Here is a 23168-nt window from a genome sequence, read left to right as displayed (position 1 = left end):
CAATGGATTTATAATTGCCACAATTCGTGGTAAAATGCGATGAAAATAGTGCAACTAACTTGAAAGTTTCTTTATATCCATCCGCCAGGCAGTTTATTATTATCACTAGATGGCACCACACATGCTTGAACTGCAATAGAAGCTCATCTTGATTGCAGACTGCGAAGGCATGGAGGGAGTCTGGGATAATCTGAGTGTAACTTTGAGCAAATTTATCACTAATGTGCTGAAAAAGTTAAAATTCAAACGTATGACTCCAGTTCAGGTAATTCCTCTATTAACAGAAATATCACAATTATATCTGTACTATGTTGCAATACCGTCGCGGGACCCATTTTGGACAGCGACATGTTGGACATATTTCAAGATAATTTTAATTTTAGTCTGGCAGATACTGGTATTCATTACTGTCCAGAACATTTTTAACTGCAGTTTTTATTTTTTAAATTTTATTTTTGGGAGGTTTCGCCCCTCGGCAAATATTCCACGGTAGAAATTATTTTCTACTACAGTAAGAATTTGGCTCTGCCAATACAGTACTAGTATACATACCCGTACCACGAAAATTCATGTGTTAGCACTCCTATCGTCAATAGGAGTGCTAACGAATGAATTTTCATGCTAACATACCCGGTACCTTGATGGGGCTACAAATCGGTCAGTGAAATGTGTTCTTGATTTTGCAGCAGTGGTTGATGTGCCTCTAATTAATTTGCTGATTTTGGCATTCATGCAATTATAAGTACCCTTCCCATGTTCGCAAATGCCCCAAAGTCACATTATTACCCTTAAAAAGTTCATATCTTGCCCAGTTCAGACATTAAAAATGAAAAAATACATGTACCCTTCAAACTTTTGTCATTATTTTCTTCTGAGCCATGGATCCTTGCAAAATCCAAGCCATAGTTTCTTGCAACTTGTAACGATTTTACATAGCCTTAAAATTCATGGTAAAGTTGCTGCAGTAAGCTGTAGCCTTTTGTTTACATTCTTGTGTGTGTTGAACTTTGAACCTTAAGTTGGAATGGCTTGTAAGTGGTATCAGTTTACTAAAGAGGGGATTGTGGTGTCCAGTAGAGGGGTTGGCGGTCAACCATTCAAGGCCGTCCACTTTTCCTCTGGCTGCCAGTCAGAGTAGCAGTGAACCATTCAAGGTCGTCCACTTTTGAAACCTATAAATACAGCTGCTCTACGCAGTGTTGGCCAGTTAGAGTTCAGTTAGAGTTACTGTAGAGTATAGTGGCAGTACTCAGTGAGAGTATAGTGTCAGACTTAGTTTCACAACTTAGTTTGAGTCAGTTTCACAATATAGTTCCAGTTAGTTTATTGTAGCTGAGTTGCAGTTGTTTAAATTAGAAGTACAGCAGTACAGCAAGAATAGAGACAGTGTTTAGTAAAAGATACAGAAACATGTACATTTGTGTTGAGAGTTATTCGTAGAAATAAAGTTTACAAAACAGAGACCTTGTTTTGTTGGTGGCAGCGAAGTAAGAGAACCGTACACTGGTGGCAGAAAAGCGGAGACCTTTACACTGGTGGCAAGCGCTGGGATACAGACTTTAACACGCCAGGAGAAAACTCAAGAAATCAAAGAAAAGTCAACAAATTCAAAATGCCTCCTAAAAAGGACAACAGATCTGACCAGGAGGAAGTGAGAAACCTGGAGGAACAATTAGAAGAAGCCTGCAGAGCTCTTGAAGCTGAAAAAGAAAATTCTACTCACAGATTACAAAATGCTGTAGAAGAAGCAGAGGCAGAGAAAGAAAGATTAATTAGAAAAGCAAAAGAGAATGCTGACATCCTAGAGGCACGTGCTGAGGCTGCAGAACAGAGAGTCAGAGCCCTAGAGCGACAGAAAGAGACAGAAATAGAACACAGAGCCCAGAATGAACCCATATCAGAAACAATAACCCCTACACTTACCCCCTTTCACAGAATTAACGGCCGTAGTAACTTTGAAATACCTTTGCCCAGACAGACTCTCTTTAGTGGAAAAGAATCCTGGGAGGGTTTCATTGAACCATTCAAAGCACTAAGCCAGACTTGTGAATGGAGTGAGTCTGAGAAACTGTTTAGATTATGTAACAGTCTGCGTGGTGAGGCTGCTGATTTCGCCTTTGTGCAGTTGTCAGCAGAAGTGGTAAATTCCTACCCTCTGTTACAGAGGGCATTGCAAAACCGATTTCAAGAAAAGCGTACTACAAGCTCCTATCTATCAGAGCTAGAGAATAGAAAGCTTAGTTCAAGAGAGAAACTGCCAGAGTACATCTCCGATATTAGAAAGTTGGTGTTAAAAGGTTACCCGACGGCTGACTGCACCACCCGTGAGACAATTGCATTGCGCCATTTCATAAAAGGGTTGCCAGACCATCAAGCCGCCGTGGCAGTGGGCATGAAAACGCCCAAAAATCTAGACGAAGCAAGGGAGGCCCTTGAAATGTATAACAGTCTAAGAGAAGAGGCAGTGAAAAGACCAAGTGTTAGGGCAGCAAATCCTGAGGCTGTTGTAACAGAAAGTCAGCTACACCAGCTTGAAAAGAAGTTTGACAAGAAGTTAGATGAAATAAAAGATTTGATATTGAAAGAGAAAGCAAAAGACACGAAAAGTCCTCCATCACCCAAGTCAGAAAATTGGAAAAACAACATAGAGTGTTTCAAGTGCCATAGATATGGGCATCTGGCAAGAGAATGCAAGGCACCTGTGAAAGAGGCTCAGCATGTAAACAACCAGGGAAACTGAGAAGGGGCATTCCAGCCGGCCAGAATGAACCCCTAAAACCACCTGTTGACAGTGACATTGAAACCGTCAGTTGTAGAAATGCTAGTGTTTCTTGGCCAGTGAAGATTCAGGGCCAAGAAGTGAACTTTATTGTAGACACTGGTGCGTCAAAAACAATTATATCATCTCACATTTATGAACAAATTCCCCATGATTTTAGACCTGAACTGAAAAAGACTCATAGAAAATTGCAGTTGCAGGTTGCAGACAGTAGAAACATTGAAATTGAAGGCCATGTAGAAATAAGTTTTCAGTCTGGCGAAGAAGTGTTTACTTGGGACATGCTTGTAGCAAAAATAAAGGATGATGGTTTGTTAGGAATGGACTTCCTGTGCCATCATGATTTTTCGCTGGGTGTGAACGGACTGAAACTTAATGGGAAGAGAGTGCCCTGTTTGGTTGAGAGGGAACCAAAGCATGCCTTTAGAGTGACAGTGACTAATGATGTTATTATTCCTGCAAACAGTGAGTTGATCATAGAAGGGACAGTTGATTCTAGCAAAATAAAATCAGGATTGGGACTGGTAGAGGCAATTCCAGAGAAGTCAAGTGATTTTCTGATCGGACATGTGCTAGTTGATCCTTTCAGAAGAGACAATAAAATACCTGTGAGACTCCTTAACCCTTCTAATGAAGACATTTCACTTTTGAAAGACACCTGCGTTGCTCATTTACATGAAGTAGACCATGTGATTGGTGATAAACTTGAAGATAGCCTTTCTGTGCCCACCTTACGAGCAGACTTAACCCCTGGTAAACAAAAGTCAGACTTAACCCTTCATAGCCTAGACTTGCCTGAGTACCTGGCTGACCTCTATAAACAGTCAGGTGAGAATTTGACTGACTTTGAAAGATGTGAATTAAAGAAACTCCTGCAGAAGCACAGTGATGTTTTTGCCAAGTCTTCCAGTGACATGGGTCACACATCTGTCGTGAAGCATAAGATCGTCACTGGTGATGCAAGACCCATAAAACAGCAGCCCAGAAGACCTCCTAGAGCGTTTGCTGGAGAAGGAGAGAAAATAATTCAGGAACAGCTCCAAAATGGTGTTATTAGAGAGTCCACCTCACCTTGGTCAGCTCCACTAGTTTATGTCAAGAAAAAGGATGGAACAACAGGACCCTGTGTTGACTATAGACGCTTAAATGATGTAACAGTGAAAGATGCTTACCCTCTTCCTCGAATAAATGACTGTTTAGACTCTCTTGGTGGTTCAATTTTCTTCTCAATAGCTGATTGCCAGAGCGGGTATTATCAAATCGAGGTAGCAGAAGAAGATAAGCCAAAGACTGCATTTGTGACAAGAAATGGGTTATTCGAATATAATGTTATGCCTTTTGGTCTTTCTAATTCTCCTTCAACCTTCGAACGGTGTATGGAACTGATTTTACGTGGTTTGCAGTGGCAGACAGTGTTGATTTACCTTGATGACATTATTGTGTTTGGTAAATCGTTTGAAGAACACTATAAGAGACTTGACGAGGTTTTTAATCGTCTTGGAAAAGCAGGGCTAAAACTGAAGCCAAGCATATGCAGGTTGTTTCAAACTGAAGTTCAGTTTTTGGGACATGTAGTGACACAAGATGGCGTTAAACCAGATTCTGAGAAGGTAGAGTGTATAAAGAAATGGCCAGTTCCCAGGAATCTGACTGATGTACGTAGTTTTCTAGGACTGTGCTCATATTATCGTAGATTTATTAAAGGATTTTCAACAAGAGCTGCTCCGATTAATCACCTGCTCCAGGCCGGCCAGGCGTTTACTTGGACGGACTCTTGTCAGACAGCATTTGAGGACCTCAAAAGTGCCCTTACAGGTAATGAGGTAATGGCGTATCCGAGAGACGAAGGATTGTATATTCTCGACACTGATGCTTCAGCCACGGGCATTGGTGCCGTTTTATCTCAGTTACAGTGGTGTGAGAAGACCCAGAAAGAAATAGAGAAACCAGTCGCGTATGCAAGTAAGTCATTGACGAAAACTCAACGCCGCTACTGCGTGACTAGAAAAGAACTGCTTGCCGTTGTTACCTTTGTTCAACAATTCAGACACCATTTATTGGGTAGACAGTTTTTGGTACGAAGCGATCACAGTGCCCTCCGATGGGTTATGTCCTTTAAGGAGCCCAATGATCAGATGGCCAGATGGCTGGAAGTGCTATCACAGTATGATTTTAAAATAGAACACCGAGCAGGGGCCAGACACGGTAACGCAGATGCAATATCGAGATTTCCATGCGACCCAGATGAGTGTACATGCTATGATGGGGAGTCCATTTTAAGCAAATTGCCATGCGAGGGTTGCGTACAGTGTAAGAAGAAACATGAACAATGGTCCAGATATCTGGAAGAAGAAGTCGTCCCTTTAGTAACCAGACGAGTGACAGAGAACCGAAAGAAAGAACTAAAATCAGACAACGGAGTCTGTGGCAGTGGTCAAGCATCAGGAAACCGAGGAAAATGTCCAGTAAAACGTGTGTATACAGCAGCTTGTTCAGTTTTATTGACAGGCCTTTACACCCTACTGACATTGTTCTTTGCAATCCTGAGCTGGGTGACCATGAAATTCAAGTGTATCTTTAAGGAAGTTAGAGCACTTTCTCTTCGAAGGATGAGAGTTTCCAAGAAAAAGGAAGTGCTGCCTAGAGAAAACTTGACATTCAAGGATCAAGATTTTTCTCATGGTGATGAAGATACAGATCTCAGTGAATCTGAGAGTGACAGAGATAGACTTCCAGCCGAGTGGCTGGGCAGTTACACTGTGAATGAATTGTTTAATTTGCAGTGTAAAGACCCTGAGTTGAAGACTGTGCTGGACTGGAAGGAACAGTCATCACAGAGACCAGAAAGAGATAAAGTGGCCGCAGAAAGTCCTGCAGTACGACAGTTATGGTTGCTTTGGGACCAACTTGTGCTGCAGGAGGGCATTTTATATAAAAGATGGGAAACGTTAGATAAGACAGGTTCCTTTTTACAGATATTGGTTCCGAAAGAGATGAGGAATGAGGTGATGAAGGGCGTACATGACAAAGTCACGTCGGGTCACCTCGGTGTCAAGAAAACAGTGAGCAAGTTGAAAAGACACTTCTACTGGTACAAGATGAAAGAAAGTGTGAGAGATTACATAAGAAGATGTGCTATTTGTGGTGGGAGAAAAAGACCACGGTCAAGACCCAAGGCTCCTTTGCTAAGATATGCTGTAGGCGCTCCCATGGACAGAGTGGCAACAGACATCTTAGGACCTTTTCCAGTCAGTGAAAGAGGCAATAAATATATTCTTTTAGCAATGGACCAGTTTTCCAAATGGGTGGAGTGCTATGCCATCCCTGACATATCAGCTAAAACTGTAGCACAGAAACTAGTGACAGAGTTTTTCTCTAGATTTGGCCTACCCCTTGATCTCCATTCAGACCAAGGTAGCAACTATGAGTCACAGTTATTTAAACAAGTATGTCAAGTATTAGAAATAAATAAAACCCGAACATCCAGCTATCATCCCTCAGGAAATGGAATGGTGGAGAGATTCAATATTGTGTTATGTGACATGATATCAGCTTATGTGTCAGAAGACCAACGGGATTGGGACATTCATTTGCCTTTATTGACTGCAGCATACAGGTGCTGTAAACATGAAAGCACTGGTTATTCCCCTAATTTGCTTATGTTAGGCAGAGAAGTTCACACAGCTACAGAACTGATCTTTGGAAAACCACCAGAAGACCGATCCGTGACGTCTCCTTCAGAGTATGTAAAAATGTTGCAAGAGAAAATTACTAGAATTTATGAAATAGTGAGATTGCATTTGAAAAAGGACTTTCAAAGGCAGAAAAGAGACCACGACACCCGTATTTCGCAAAACAACTATAAAGTTGGTGACTTGGTGTACTTACTAGATAGCACTAGAACAGTGGGACTGAGCCCAAAGCTGAAACGTGATAAATGGCAAGGACCTTTTGTTGTTGTCAAAAAGCACAGTGATTTGTTGTTTGCAGTGAAAGGCAAACCTAAGTGTAAAATGAAGATCGTGCACCATGACCGTCTTAAGCCATTTTTAAGTGACCAAGTTCCAGATTGGGTGTCCAATTTGCAGAAATGTTTACATAAAGGCAATTATATAGAAGGTAGTCCACTGAAACATGAAGAAAGTGCCATCAAACACAGGATGAAGCAGAGTGGCCAATCTAAACAAGTGCAAGTACCCAAGAACCAACCTGACAGTAATTTGAGAAATGAGGGAAGACCACAAAGGAAAAGAAGACCTCCTAAGAGATTTGCTGATTGACTGTAACAGACTATGAACTTTAAAGTGAACATTATTATGAATCAGACTGAGAATTTAAATGACTTTAATGATTATCAATGTGGAACTTTAGAGTAATTTTATTAATCCAAGTGACACTGAACTATTGAATGAACTTTATGAAGTGACTGAATTTTTAACTGCTTAAATGTTTCAGAATATTTTTAGTTTTAACTGATTTAGTAGTTGGGCAGATCCCCGGTGGGATCAGACCTAGGGGGGAAGAGTGTAACGATTTTACATAGCCTTAAAATTCATGGTAAAGTTGCTGCAGTAAGCTGTAGCCTTTTGTTTACATTCTTGTGTGTGTTGAACTTTGAACCTTAAGTTGGAATGGCTTGTAAGTGGTATCAGTTTACTAAAGAGGGGATTGTGGTGTCCAGTAGAGGGGTTGGCGGTCAACCATTCAAGGCCGTCCACTTTTCCTCTGGCTGCCAGTCAGAGTAGCAGTGAACCATTCAAGGTCGTCCACTTTTGAAACCTATAAATACAGCTGCTCTACGCAGTGTTGGCCAGTTAGAGTTCAGTTAGAGTTACTGTAGAGTATAGTGGCAGTACTCAGTGAGAGTATAGTGTCAGACTTAGTTTCACAACTTAGTTTGAGTCAGTTTCACAATATAGTTCCAGTTAGTTTATTGTAGCTGAGTTGCAGTTGTTTAAATTAGAAGTACAGCAGTACAGCAAGAATAGAGACAGTGTTTAGTAAAAGATACAGAAACATGTACATTTGTGTTGAGAGTTATTCGTAGAAATAAAGTTTACAAAACAGAGACCTTGTTTTGTTGGTGGCAGCGAAGTAAGAGAACCGTACACTGGTGGCAGAAAAACGGAGATCTCTACAAACTTCAAACCAGAAATAGAATCAGCTAGATGTTATACACAACACAAGGCCATGAAACAAAACACTGCATCATTTTCTTGTGTTATGAAGTGAAAACATGGATAATAATTCTTAATCCTATGCAGTAAGTGTATTGAAAATGTTAGGCAGGTGACTTTCATTGTAAATATTACAGAAAATATAAAGAACTAAAAAGCTTACAGGCCTATAGCCAGGGGTGGTTCAGGGGTGGGTTGTAGGAACCCCACTTTTTTTGCTGGGAAAAGGTCCCTTCTGGGTAAAATTTTATTAAGGTACATGACGGTTTCATAGTAAAAGGTCCACTTTTTCAGAAAAAGAACTCTCCTTTGAAATTGCTGGCTACAATCCTGGGCCTTAATTTAAAAAAAAAAAAAATATATATATATATATATATATATATATATATATATATATATATATATATATATATATATATATATATATATATATATATATATATATATATATATATATATATATATAAAACATTTAGTTGAAGTACAGGAATGGGTGGAACAATGATTTATATCTTCGTAAAAGAAAATTGCTTTTTTTCTTGTTAAAAAATTGAATTTACAATTACAATTCTATCCCACTGTTGGGAATTTTAGATCGCATTCACAAATCATTGTGAATGCAGTCTTAGTTTTCACTGTTGGCCTAATTATCATAACACCGCCCTTCAGTACTTCATAAAGTTTGAAGTATTGTTATTGGTTGTAGTTTATTATGTTAGTCCTAGGGTAGTCATGCAGTAACCAATAAACTTTACTAAGCCAGCACTGGGAGTCATGCAGTAACCAATAAACTTTACTAAGCCAGCACTGGGAGTCATGCAGTAACCAATAAACTTTTCTGAGCCAGCACTGGGAGTCATGCAGTAACCAATAAACTTTTCTAAGCCAGCACTGGGAGTTGTTGTTTAATTTCATGACAGTTTTTATGTACAGACACAGATGTGTCTGTACATATAGCCATCACCTGTGTCTGTCGTCGCCGTCGTCGCCGTCGCCGTGCACTTTTACCGATAACACGATAAGTGGAAAACTGTTTTTCATTTCAGCTTGAAACTTACAGAATTGATAAATATTTATAATACGCAGGTCAAGTTCGAAAATCAGCATGATGGGGTCACTTGTAGGGAAGTTATGCTGTTTTTTTCACTTTTTTCAGCATATATGCAGCACCGATAACACGATAAGTGGAAAACCATTTTACTTTTTGGCTTTAAACTTACAAAACTGATGAATATTCATAATACGCAGGTCAAGTTCGAAAATCAGCATGATCGGGCCATATTTGTGAAAGTTATGCTATTTTTTCATTTTTTTCAGCATTAATGCAACACCGATAACACGATAAGTGAAAAACCGTTTTACCTTTTGGCTTGAAACTTACAGAACTGATGAATATTCTGAATATGCAGGCCAAGTTCGAAAATCAGCATGATCGGGCCATGTTTGTGGAAGTTATGCTATTTTTTCATTTTTTTCAGCATAAATGCAACACCGATAACATGATAAGCGAAAAATCGTTTTAATTTTTGGCTTATAAGTTACTGTAATGATGAAAATTCATAATACGCAGGTCAAGTTCGAAAATCAGTCTGATCGGGCCATTTTTATGGAAGTTATGCTGTTTTTTCACTATTTCAGCATATGTGCAACACCGATAACACATTTCAAGGAAAATCAATTGGCCAATTGTCTTGAAATTCATAGGGGTGATCAGATTTACTAAAATACAGATGGGGTTCGAAAATAAGCTTGATCGGTTCAGTTTTGGTGAAATTGTGCCTTTTTTTGTATATAAGTCCTTTTTCCTCGGATTTAATTCTTAGGCATGTTAACAATCTCATTTGTGAACTAATTAGTAATGTAAAGGTGTTCTTTTGACATTTTCTGCATCTTAACAATATTGTTAGTTGATTATATAAAAATGATGGTAAACCTTTTATTGTGCATTTTGTAATAAAGTGTCAAAAATGGAAATAAACTCATATCTTTACAGTTTGTCAGATTCAATCATTCACCATGTTCAGAATCTCAGAATGGAACAAATTGGACATTTAAAATTGTTCTATTGATATTTTTCCTATATCAACAACTTTCTTAGTTGATCATTTAAAAAGGACAGTAAATTGATTATTTTGATATATGTAAAAAAAGTGTTGAAAGTGGAAAGAAATTCATTTCAGTACAGTTATCTCTTGTGTACATTTTGGCATTTTGAAGCTGTGACTCTGAACTTCCATGGCCCTGAAGACCTTTCTATATCAAATTTTCTGAATATCCATGATACTTTTATTTTATTATTAAAAATTGATGGTCATTATGCTGTTAAGCATTATGTAATTTCTTGGAAATTATATAGTTTTTTGCAATTTTTTTACAATTAAAATTTTCACATATGGACATTTTCAAGGTGTGACTTAGTCTTTGAACTTCCATTGGCTTGAATACCATTGCTAGTCACATCTTTTGAATAGCTATGATACATTTTCTTTATTATTAAAAATTGATGGCCATTGTGCTGTTAAGCATTATGTTAAATTGCATAAAAGATGAAAAAAAAACTTTTTTGGACATCGCTGCTGGGATGACCATTAAGGAAAAACCATTTTACTTATGATATTCTAACTTACTGAAAAGTTTCATAGGACTGAAGTGTAGCTTGTGTTGGAAATCAGTGTGATTGTTTTCTGTTTTGGAAGCAATGCAGCTCTGTGGAGTGCTATATGGGGCTACTGTTATGGATGGTGGTAATTGTCCCTTAGGATAATCACTAGCTAAATTCAGAGCTATAAAATTACTTGCCTAATTGATTTTCAAGTGCCCATTAAATAAGATTACATAAAACACACATTGAGATTTCCCATTCAAGTCCTATAGGTTAAGCTCTCTTAACTGTGTCACATAATTAGGAATTGGTGATAATTATGCAGGTAAATGTTGTTTAATATTGCAAATAAGTTTACAAAAGAAAAAAAATTTGTGCAATGCCAACATTAATGCTATAGATGAATAACAGTGCCTTATTATCCTCAAACACATTGGGATTATTCATATCATGTTAATACAGCAAGATTTAAAGTTTGAATAGCAGCTTTATTGGAATTTTTTTTTTTTTATTTGTGTTTTCTTTTTAATTTTTTTCTAAACACTGGCATTTTCAATTCCCATCCACCTGAAGCTCTTCAGATTTTCTGTATTTCCACATAAGCAGTTGCATAGGTTTTTATGTCTTTAAACAATATGTAACATTATTTTATGCACTGTCAACATTTTTCAAATATTGGGATTTTCATTATGTGAATTTGAACTCTCATGGTCCAGAAACTATAATCTTATTGCAGGGGTGGATTGAGGCCGTCTTCTGGGTCTTTCAGATGACGGTCAGATTTTAAAGTTTACATTGACTGGTATCAATTTTTTTCTGTTGGAAGACCATCAAAAGTGTAGGATGGATCAACAAATATAGTTTGGAATACTGTCAGAAAATACCTCTGGATCTGCTCCTGTTATTGAGCATGTTACCTGTTGTGCATGATTAAAATTCAGTGTTGATTGACAGTGCTATTATAAGCATTATTTATTATTGCATCAAAATTGACAAAATGACCCATTTTCTATAGGTTAAGCTCTCTTAACTGTGTCACATAATCAGAAATTGGTGATAATTATGCAGGTAAATGTTGTTTAATATTGCAAATAAGTTTACGAAAGAAAAAAAAATTGTGTAATGCCAACATTAATGCTATAGATGAATAACAGTGCCTTATTATCCTCAAACACGTTGGGGTTATTCATATCATGTTAATACAGCAAGATTAAAAGTTTGAATAGCAGCTTTATTGGAATTTTTTTGTGTGTGTGTTTTCTTTTTAATTTTTTTTTTCTAAACACTGGCATTTTCAACTCCCATTTTCAACTGAAGCTCTTCAGATTTTCTGTATTTCCACATAAGCAGTTGCATAGGTTTTTATGTCTTTAAACATTATGTAATATTATTTTGTGCACTGTCAACATTTTTCAAATATTGGGATTTTCATTATATGAATTTGAACTCTCATAGTCCAGAAACTGTAATCTTATTGCAGGGGTGGATTGAGGCCGTCTTCTGGGTCTTTCAGACGACGGTCAGATTTTTTTCTGTTGGAAGACCATCAAAAGTGGAGGATGGATCAACAAAGATACTTTGGAATACTGTCAGAAAATATCTCTTGATCTGCTCCTGTTATTGACCATGTTACCTGTTGTGCATGTTTAAAAATCAGTGTTAACTGACTGTGTTATTATAAGCATTATTTATTATTGCATCAAAATTGACAAAATGACCTATTTTGTATCTTTATTTTTTGTTTTTTGTCTGTACATTTGACAGCTTTGCTGCCTTGTTTGTCTGTGTTATTTATCTTGAAACCTGTCCAATATTTGTCTGACTAGTTTACCTCTCGAAATTGCTAGAATATATCTATTACCATTACTAATACATATTATGTTTTGTCCTATTGTAGGCGGCATGTATTCCACTGTTTATGAGTAATAAGGATGTAGCTGTGGAGGCAGTGACAGGATCAGGGAAGACTTTAGCATTTCTCATCCCTATACTGGAAATACTAAATAGAAGGGAGGTCAAATTAAGAAAGAAAGATGTAAGTTATATTTTCTTTCTCTGTACAATTTTTTGTCATTATTGAATTCACTTCAATTCAATTTATAGATATGCACTGGTACATAAATAATTATGACCTTGTACAATGTAATATATAAAAAACAATACAATTGTGCATTACCAGTCTCTAATTGATAATTGGATTGCCAGTTGTGAGTGAACAAGGATATATCTTTATTTAATGAACAGATGTACTAGTTTACTAATAAAGTATTCAAGCTAGGCAGTGAGATTTACCTTCTTAGTGTGATTATAGATTCACCATAGACACAAACCGTGAAGATTATGTCTACAATCATAAGTTACACAAGTGTTTCAAATTTACAAGGAAGGGAGAACTACATATATTTAAACTAATAGATAAGTTAATAACAAGGTTAAAATGATATAAGGCTCTATTCCCATAGATTTTAGATCGATCTATCCCCGTGGGGAGTCTCACTAGATTACTTTCAGATAATCCGACTTAAATGTCCGTCCCGCCTACTACAAGCAGTAAGAGGGTAATTAACTTTTGTGTCCGCCCGGCTGACAGCTATTTAGCGTGAACCCCCAAGGAGTTAGGTCGATCTAATCTATGGAAATGGGGTGTAAGACTTTAATAAGTATTGTGACCCTTGAACATGCGCCATGTTGAGTCCCACTGCCGAGTCACTTCTCACAACAGAACAGTGAGACCATACACTGACATTTTTCAAGGAATTTGCTAAGAGCACCCTGAGCTTCAGAGATAACTTGACACTAACCTCTTCACAATAGCCTATCTTCATCGTGTCAAGTTACCTCTGACGAAAATAGTTTGACCTAGTTTATATAAGCCATTCGAATCCAAGTTTCAAAATTTTTCACCAAAGTTTGGTGAAAACGCTGATTGGTTGACCGTCAATCGGTAATCCTCAGCTGATTCCGCAAGCTCCATACTAACAACAAAGTTATTGTCGAGTGCGGAGACATCCGAGTGGTGCCGAGTGCATAACCGTACACAAAGAAAGCATGGCGTCTTCTACGAGTGACTACGTAAAATAATGTGTTAAGTTATCTCTTGATTCTTTGCAAAATATGAGTATATCGGAATTGAAACCAGAGCAGTTTGAGGCCCTGCATCATTATCTACTGAGGGATGATGTATTTTGTGTGCTGCCCACAGGTTATGGCAAGTCCCTGATATTGAGCCTTATCTCTGATTGGTCCGGATTTGAATGGCTCATTGGCTAGATCGTTCAATGAGTCATTGAGTGCGGGCTTTAAATTTGATTGGCGGGCGGCGGGGCAATCGAATGTGGTCAGAGGTAACTTGACACGATGAAGATAGGCTATTGTGAAGAGGTTAGTGTCAAGTTATCTCTGAAGCTCAGGGTGGCTAAGAGTTACCAAGGAGAGCAATCACTTCATTTCTTTTCTTGAATGATTTTTCTATGTAAGTTATATTTTCACTGACATTTTTCAAGGAATATGCTAAGGTTAAAATGATATAAGACTTTAATAAGTATTGTGACCCTTGACCATGCGCCATGTCGAGTCCCACTGCCGAGTCACTTCTCACAACAGAAGAGTGGGACCATACACTGACATTTTTCAAGGAATATGCCAAGGAGTTACCAAGGAGAGCACTCACTTCATTTCTTTTCTTAAATGATTTTTCTATAAAATTGAAGAGGTAGACTAAATTCTCTTTGTTGACACTGTTAAATACTTTGCATAATTGACTCTCTGGTGACCTTGTATCAGCTTTTAGGATTGAGATTTTACTAAAGAAGGTATCTAGGTCTGTTTTGTATATTGGGAATTGGAATGGTATTCAACTTTCCCTTGGGTACACAGGTGACAGATTCTGTCACACCTTTCAGTTTTCGGCCTGGTGTGCCGCCCAGTTTCGATGTGGAGAGTATGGTTGCTGAGACCATTATTGTTACTTAAAATAACTCTTCATATGAGACCCATATTTCACAATAGATACATTGGAAACAACTCATAGAAATGTAATAAATTCTATTTTATCACCAAAATAGAGGTTATAAATTGATCTGGAATCTGTGCTTGCCATCAAACCACATGACCTCCACAGATGACAACTCTGCAATAATCACTTGAAAGATTACAACAAAAAACAGAACTTTAAAAAAACCAGGGACTAACTTTGAAGGGACTAACTTTGAGTCATTAACCATTAGGAAGTATGGGAAGATTGTTATTTACTTCAGGAAAATCCAATTTTTTTGGTCAAAACGAACAGTTGTTATCCCTTTAATCTGTATTCTATATTCTGTTATGTAAAGAATGATTCAGGTTTCCAATATTGTCATGATGTTAAAAGGCCTATTTGGGTCATTCTATGTCAGTTCAACTAGTAGCTCTGGAAAATGTATGGTTTCTTATTTGGTATTCTATATTTGGCGTACCTGCATTGTTCAGATGTATTTTTTAATAGTCCGGTATCAAAATGTAGATGCTAGCAACTAAAATTGAAAGTTTTGTGCAAGAAGATATGTTTTACCAAAATAATAGCTTTAAAATTTTTCTTTTCCTCACTAGAAACAATGAACTTCAGTTCTTTGAAATATTAGACAAATCTGCTTGTGATGGATGAGGAATCTTCACCAACTGATTTGAGATGAAATGATCCATACATTCATAGCATTCTCTGAATTTAAGCAAACGTTTTTAGTCCCAAAAATCTGTGAGTTACAATTCACTGTAACCATAATGTTTGTAACATATCATGACATTTTTATAATAATCAAAGTGTCTGTGAAAATCAAAGTGTCTGTGAAAATATGCTATATTTTTGTATTTCTATTTCTTTTTCTTTGAATGTAGTCTCTCAATTAACTTCAAGAAAATGTTCAAACGGTCTTTGCTGGCACGGTTTACTCTTTTCTTATTGAATTCTTCAAAGCTAGCATATTCTAAGCTTCCAGCTTGTCTCTTATAGTCTTTTGAAAAAGATTGCTCCAGCTGTAAGGAATCTTGAACTTGATGGCTTAAATGACGCTTTGCAGCATGTGTATTAAATTCTGATGAAGATTGAGTTCTAACTCTTATTCCCTTGTACTCTGAAATTGAATTATATACCTTGCTTTCAGTGTAGGAAATATTTCTTTTTGTATTTTTAAGATGTTTAAGGTCTACTTTTATGTTTAACAAATAATTGAATATTAGGACATTTAAATTGTAGGATACATAGGAAAATGTTGTTGCTTTTGTTTGAGTTTGCTTTAAACATCTAAGATATACAGATGTCAAATTTTTTGGCTTCCAATTGTTTCATTTTTAACTGTAAAATTGAAATCTACTTGAACTTACTATATTTTAGTGAAGGCATCTTAAGGTGTTGGTAATTCCAAATCTCTCTCTGAAAAAAAAAAAGAAGTTAAAGAGCTGATATCTCTGTCACAAGTAAAATTTTGTTGAGCTTTATCTAAGTTGGGATAATGAGTTATGTGAGATAAATTTGCATACTAAGACCCTGTTCCCATACCTAGATCGCTCTAGCAGGATTGACCATCTCCGATAGGTTTATCATTAAATTGCATTCATCTTAAGTGGCTTAGATGTCAAACATGCCTACTGAAGCTGCTAAATGAAAGTTAATCACCTCCTAATGGCTTCAGTAGGCATGCCAGACATCAGAGCCACTTAAGATGAATGCAACTTAGCGAGAAACCCCTTGGAGATGGGTCTATCCTGCTAGATTGATCTAGGTATAGGAACAGGGTCTGATCTTATGTAGCACTTTGACTGTGTACATGCTGACACTTCAAAAAGATATCTGATAGAAATATGCACACTGTCTGAATTGATCTATGTCAGGTAAGTGATATATTGACCTTTTTAAGAAGAAGTTTTGCAATTGATTTTTTCATGTAATCATCTTGAAAGATGTGAATCCACACCAGTTTATCTTCTGTGGCATGTTCACCCAGACAAAGCGGCTGTCTGTTGTCACCCCCAGCATCCAGTTTGGGGTTGATCAATGTACACGTATCATTTCCAGCATGAGCTTGGACATTCAGACACAAACTGCATGTTGCTGCCATGGCAATGAATAGCTGGTTGAATGAATCTCTGTATAATGAATTTTTTAATCTTGGATCTGTCACTTGAAGGCAGTCCACTATGGCTTTGTTTTCTGGTCCTGGTTTGCGTGTTATTGTCACAGTAACATATTTATCAACGACATTGCTGCTGATTTGGTTCATTGTCTGAAGAATTCTACTTAAGGCAATGCTCGCTGTGGCTTGTACAATGCAATACCTGGCAAGTTGTAAAATTGAAAATTGCATCACATAACCACATGTAATTCATACTGGTACCTAGACCAGTTACATTTGTGACATGGAAAATTTCCTGAAGTTTTCATAATTTAAATGCAATAAAAGTTAAATGATAAGTACAGTTCTAGTAATAAATGCAATAAAAGGATAATTTATTACAGTTTCTAATGTATATTTAATCTTTGACTTGTTATGGTGGATATTTCCAAAACTTGTTTTGATTAAGCTTAAGCTGCCAAGAACACATGCTGTACAATTCAGTGCAATTTAAGAAGTTATTGCGTAACTTTATGCTGTTCTGTTAAAAAACTACCTGGATAGAATTCATACTAATGAAACTTACACCCCTGTCTTCTGTGCTCTATATTTAAAGATTCCTGCTGCCCTGTTCCCTCTGAAGCGTGCTTCTGCTGTTATATCCTGCCAGCTCTCTCCACATGGAACAGAAGAGTCAGAATACAGGATATAAATGTTATTGTCCTCAGTTTCATTGTAATCCATCCTTAAAAGTGAGTCCTCTACACAGCACTGAAGTGAGGATTGTTCACTGAAGCTTGGCTCCCAGCTATAGATTACACTATCGTCTAGTGTTAAGCTTTTCTCTGGACATTGGACACTAATGAACTGTCCGTGTTTAAAGACATCTTGTCTCTGGCTTGTAGCAAGACTACATATCTAAGGAAAAAAAATAATAAATATTTTTACTGGTAATACTGCCCTTTAGCAGTGATATAATTCTTATTTGTGTCTAGTCAAGATTCTGATGAATATGTTAATTTCAGTTTTCAATCCCAGAAAAGGTGTAGAAAAGGAGGTTACATTTTTGGTTTTGTTTGTCTGTTTGGCAACATTATAGAAAGGTTTTAGGGGAATTTTGATGAAATTTTCAGAAACTGTCAGGACCAAGTAAATAAACAATTAGACTTTGGAGGTGATCCATTTTGACCATAAGCAACATTAACCCTTTTGGACACAAAGTTGGTCAAGTCATCACCTGGGGAATCCTATTAATTCTGCAGAACAGCACTAATAACAAGGTGCTTTACTAAAAAGCCAAAACATCTACATTTTTCATAGTAATGGCTTGGAAATTTCATTGTTGATAGAAAACATATAAATACAAGTGTATTCCAAAAATATTTTTTAAAAAATCAACATTTAGTTGTCATACTACTAGTGTATTTCTCAATGTTGCGTTATTTTTCTTTATTTTAATTATTACCTTTAACTTTTTTTCATGGAATTTTCATGGAATTCCAGTGATAATCAATGCAGACATAATGCATAAAAATTCAGAAGAAATAATAATCTTTCAGAAAAGAAATTCCCAGTATAACTTGCAAAAGAAAATAGAAGTATTCTTTATGCTGCAAAAATTCTTCCAAATTTCCATCTTCACATTAATAAAAAAAAAAAAAAAAAAACAGCAAGGACCCAGCACATTTTTTACTTTCATGTTGTCTGCTATGACTGTTGTATATTGCCAAATTTCAAGTTGATTAGTAGAAAGATCTATTTAAAAGTAACTTGATTTACAGGGGCCTTTTTGGGCCTTCTCACCAGGATCCCCCATCAGACCTTTTCAGGCCTTCCAATCAGGAAAGGCTTAATAAAATATGCAAAAAGTTATGGGGGGTCTCTGATGATATTTTCAGGATAGGTCAGAAATATGTTAAATTTTCAATGACTTAATTACCAATATGATGAGAATTGAGCTAATTAATTTGTTAATAAATTGATAATAATGATTATTGAGTTTATTAGTTCATTAATGAGGTAATTAAGGAAAGTAATAATTAAGCAGCCTTGGCTGCAGTCAGTGCTTTCTGTGATATTCTATTTAAAGGGATAATAACTTCGTTTTGGCCAAAAAATGAATTTTCCTGGAGTAAACAACAATTTTCCCAAACTGACCAATGGTTAATGAATCCATTTCTACATTCAAAGTTAGTCCCAGGTTTTTTTTTTTTTTTTTTTTTTTTTTTTTTTTTTTTTTTTTTGTAATAATCTCTTAAGAGATTATTACACGGTATAGCCATCTGTGGTGGTCACATGGTCCGATTACCAGCTCAGATATCAGAATAATAGCTTTAACTGCCGTTTTTGTGGTAAAACAGAATATATTATATTTCTATGAGTTGTTTACAATGTTTTTATTGTGAAATATAGATCTCATATGATCTCATATGAAGAGTTATGACAGTTATGGTTTACAAATTTTATCTGGGTTTTACAAATTTATTCCATTGAAATAATCTATGTACTTGGATAGATAAAAGAAAATCCATAGCTGTGGAAATAGAAATAGTAATGCGCACAATTTCGTTTTTGCTCTTTGAATACACAAGTCCATACCTTGATGATTATGCATTCTATTGAGAAAATAGATTAGCCTGTCTATGATGTAGATGATGTTCATAAAATTCTGCAAGTATTTCAACGTACCTGTATGACTACTTCCTGTGGTAGTCTTTTCTCGAGTTCTTTATTTTGAGGTGGCCTCTTATTGAAGTCTACTTCAAATGTCCCACCAATACATGTAAATTGTTGCACACCAACAGAGCAAAGGTATGTTTCCACATTGATACAGCCTTCCATTTCTCTCATTTACCATACTAACCTCTGCAAGATGGAGGCAAGGTCATATTCTTGGAAAAAGTAACTAAAATCAATAGCACGTTTTTGTATGCTTGCTTCTGTATCATGTAGCCCTCAAGATGTGCTTTACAAGTGTGAACTCCATGATGTGATTAGACTTGACAACAGTTAGCTGCAGTATAAATGTATCCTGTAATGCTCTTGACCTTCTTTGATATATTAAACTGTTGGCAATGGTCTTTATCTGCTTGGAATTCCTTAGTTATAATGCGCGGGCCCTAATGCGCAATGTGCTGATGATGTCATGCTAAGTAGTTCTGTATAGCTAAGGGTAATTATCAACCCAGTCTTCACTTTGTTGGCCTGCATTGTACAACTGCTGCTGTTATCATAAGCGTAACTCCATGGAATGCACAAGTTATCCTTGTTTACAAAAAATTGTTTCAGTCTAATCCATGTTTGCATATTGATTTAATTTGTAAATGCCAAAGAACATGCATTGATCCAAGGTGTTGTACCAATAGTTCATTCACACATCAGAAAGTTATGACCACCCTAAAAGCTTTTACTATGTTTAGGCAGTGCTATCCCAAATGGAAATATAAACAATCATGAGGTCATTAATATAACATTTGTCCTTTACATTTATATCATGTTGATAAACCTACAAAACAGTGTATCCCACATTTAGTCTTTGTTATATGTTATGTTCACAGTGAGGGTTTATATAATATAGGGTGCGCTTCGCTATGCCGAAGGTTCGCTATGCCGAAGGTTCACTGTGCCGAGGGTTCGCTATGCCGAAGGTTCGCTGTGCCGAGGGTTCGCTATGCCGAAGGTTCGTTATGCCGAGGGTTCACTGAGCCGAAGGTTCGCTATACCGAGGGTTCGCTATGCCGATTGTTTTTAAAAAGATGTTAATTTTACACACACCCAATAACTACAAGTTCGCCAAAAATAATTAGAGAATGTTTTCTTGTCAGTAATTTCCTAAATGTGGGTGACACCCATAGTGCCAAAAATAATTAATAAATTAACTTACAGAACTGATTATTTAAAGCGATTTAAGATGTTTATGTCCATAAGGATAAACCTTCAATGCGCAGTTTTAACAAATTCAAATGGTACGGATGGAAGAAGAGAACTTTTAAAACTCGTTTATTTTCAAAAAAGGCCACTGCTCGCCACGTTACATAACAAGCACAATGGGTGATGGGTAGCCGACTTTTTCGGCGCAGCGAACCCTCGGCACAGCGAACCATCGGCATAGCGAACCTTTGATTTTGGGGCTCCTGAAAAACTTAGCCGATTTTAGACCAATTTTCCGGTTTTGTCGGCACAGTGAACCCTCGGCACAGCGAACCTTCGGCACAGCGCGCTGTCCCCATAATATATACATGTACATACAGTAATAAATAAAATCCAACAATATTGAAGTACATACATAAGTGGCAGCATAAGCCCTTATAGGCATTGAAAGATATGGTGTATTTACAACTAATTGAGTGAGTACTAGTATAGGAACAGTAAACTATTTTATGACTCATACCTTATTCAAATTAATTCTTGCAGTAAGATACTTGAATATATATGAGTCACATATTGAGTGTTTGTCACTATCAAAATGAAAGTGTTGACTTGTCAAATAATTCCATCTTTATCTTTCTTTGTCACTATCGATATTTTCTGACATCCAGATTATTTTATAATGACTTACATGTCTGATGTCACATAGGATTATATGTTATGTTTTTTTCCTGTTATGTTTTTTCCTTTATGAAATAGGTATTTAAAATCTGATTAGTAACTTGATATTATCAGTCATACACATGGAAAAATGCTGTCATATCTTAGCACATGTTGTCTATATTTAATTTTAGCATGCTGAATTTGTTAACTTGTCAATACCAGTTCTTTTTCACCAAATAGGAAATTTGCTAAAACTATTCATCAGACAAATACTAACCCATTTTAAACATAAAAATAAAAATGTATTTCTTACCAAATTGAAAAATCCTCTTTTTTTTCTGTCTTTTCCCCTTCAAAATAAATTAACTAACTATGAAGTAAACTAACTATGAAGTAAATGATTGTTATTATTGAAAAGACTGGAATTTTTCACATGTACATGGCAATTCAGCCAAAGAAAGTTACCCAATGAATTCTTTTTCAGGTTGGTGCCATTATAATTACTCCCACGCGAGAGTTGGCAGTACAGATCAGTGAAGTCTTGACAAGGTTCCTAGAGCTAGCCCCACAGTTTACACAGCTTCTGCTTATTGGTGGTGCAAATCCACTTAAAGACATTCAGAGATTTAGAGATCGGGGGTAACTAATAGTGTCAGTGATGTGGTTGTGACATACACCAGTGTAATCCTCAAGAGGATGTCACATACACCTTGCTGACTAGTGACATATTTGATTTATACATGGACAAAAGTACGAATTATCATTATTATGTCCAAGATTTATACCACTGCAGATGGTTAACATCAGTTTAAAATAAAAGACTCCCAACTTGGTGGGTTTCTGCTTCATCTGTGATGAATGTATGCAAGAATTAGTTTCACCATATTTGGATATTTTGTTTCTGACATTCAAGGTGGTATAAGTGGCAATATAATTAAACTTTAGAGCCCATAAATAATGTAATGTCACCTATTTGCAATCATGTTTTAAACCCAAATGCAGTTTTCGTATCTCTTTTAATTTTTGTGATCTTGGCAGTGATTTTTACTGTCTATCACCATTAAAAAACTCCATGCATGATCCCTGCAGATGGATTTTTTTACGTGTCAGATGTAAGTCATAAATTACAAATTGCTTTATTTTTAAATATCAAAGTGTTCTGAAATTTTATTTTTAGGGGACACATTATTATTGCCACACCAGGTCGTTTAGAAGATCTGTTTCAGAGAAGACAGGAAGGTGTAGATATAGCTGCAAGTGTGAAAGCATTGGTAAATACAGACGTTAAACGGGTTTAAGTTACATGTAGAGCTGGGTATATTAGGGGGTTGCATTTTAGATGACATCATAAATGGTGGAAAATTGGAAGATACCCAAATTGACAGTAGTTATGTTTTAATTAGTTCATTATATTTTTTCTTATTGCAGGAGGTCTTAGTATTAGATGAGGCTGACAGACTATTAGATATGGGTTTTGAGGCAAGGTAAAACATATTAGCCATATTTAGGTGGTTCTTATTAATCATCAGTCATATCCTTTGACTTATGTGTGTTAAAATACATTGCTTAATTAAGCTAAACTTGTAAGACTGAAATACCAACCCTATGCATTTCTGCATATGTTACTTAGTTTTTATGTTGATAAAACCATTGGTCATTTTAGAGCATTGATATTGACAGCATTGAATTTTTCTTATAATTTCACAACTACAGGTAGTCAACATTTAAATTTTTTTGCTAGTATCAACACAATTCTTAGTTACCTTCCCAAACAGAGGAGAACGGGCCTGTTTTCTGCCACTCAAACTCAGGAAGTTGAAGCATTAATAAGGGCAGGTTTAAGAAACCCAGTCAGAGTGACTGTGAAGGAAAAAAATACTGGAGACACTGTTGGAACTCAACGAACACCATCTTCATTACAGAATTATTATATGGTGGGTATTATGCCCTGATATTTTCAACATTCCAATTTGTTAGCAAAAAATGTAGAGAAT

At 36.4% G+C, this 23168-nt stretch overlaps 2 protein-coding genes across 3 annotated transcripts in view; one reads left to right on the top strand and one right to left on the bottom strand.

Moving 5' to 3' along the window:
• Positions 1-97: 97 nt before the first annotated feature.
• The window catches only part of LOC106167054 (ATP-dependent RNA helicase DDX55), a 27835-nt gene continuing 4764 nt past the window's right edge, over positions 98-23168 (top strand). For both annotated transcript variants that reach the window (XM_013545738.2, XM_013545736.2), the window contains exons 1-6: positions 98-265; positions 12456-12593; positions 21659-21813; positions 22352-22445; positions 22603-22658; positions 22916-23108. In XM_013545738.2, coding sequence (XP_013401192.2) covers positions 170-265; positions 12456-12593; positions 21659-21813; positions 22352-22445; positions 22603-22658; positions 22916-23108 — 732 coding nt within the window. In that variant the 5' untranslated portion in view covers positions 98-169. The remainder of the gene's footprint in view (positions 266-12455; positions 12594-21658; positions 21814-22351; positions 22446-22602; positions 22659-22915; positions 23109-23168) is intronic.
• On the bottom strand, positions 14592-20193 carry LOC106167055 (uncharacterized). Its single transcript, XM_013545739.2, has 5 exons — positions 19333-20193; positions 17231-17562; positions 16441-16867; positions 15917-15965; positions 14592-15666 (listed from the first exon to the last, which is right to left on the bottom strand). Exons 1-5 carry the CDS (start codon positions 19492-19494, stop codon positions 15407-15409), a joined length of 1230 nt encoding a protein of 409 aa, XP_013401193.2. The 5' UTR covers positions 19495-20193; the 3' UTR covers positions 14592-15406.

Source organism: Lingula anatina, chromosome 1 (genome assembly GCF_051362555.1).
Source record: "Lingula anatina isolate TDL-2025a chromosome 1, LinAna3.0, whole genome shotgun sequence".
NCBI lineage: Eukaryota > Metazoa > Brachiopoda > Lingulata > Lingulida > Lingulidae > Lingula > Lingula anatina.
The sequence above is the reverse complement of the archived record's forward strand: the minus strand, read 5'-3'. Positions and strand labels throughout refer to the sequence as shown.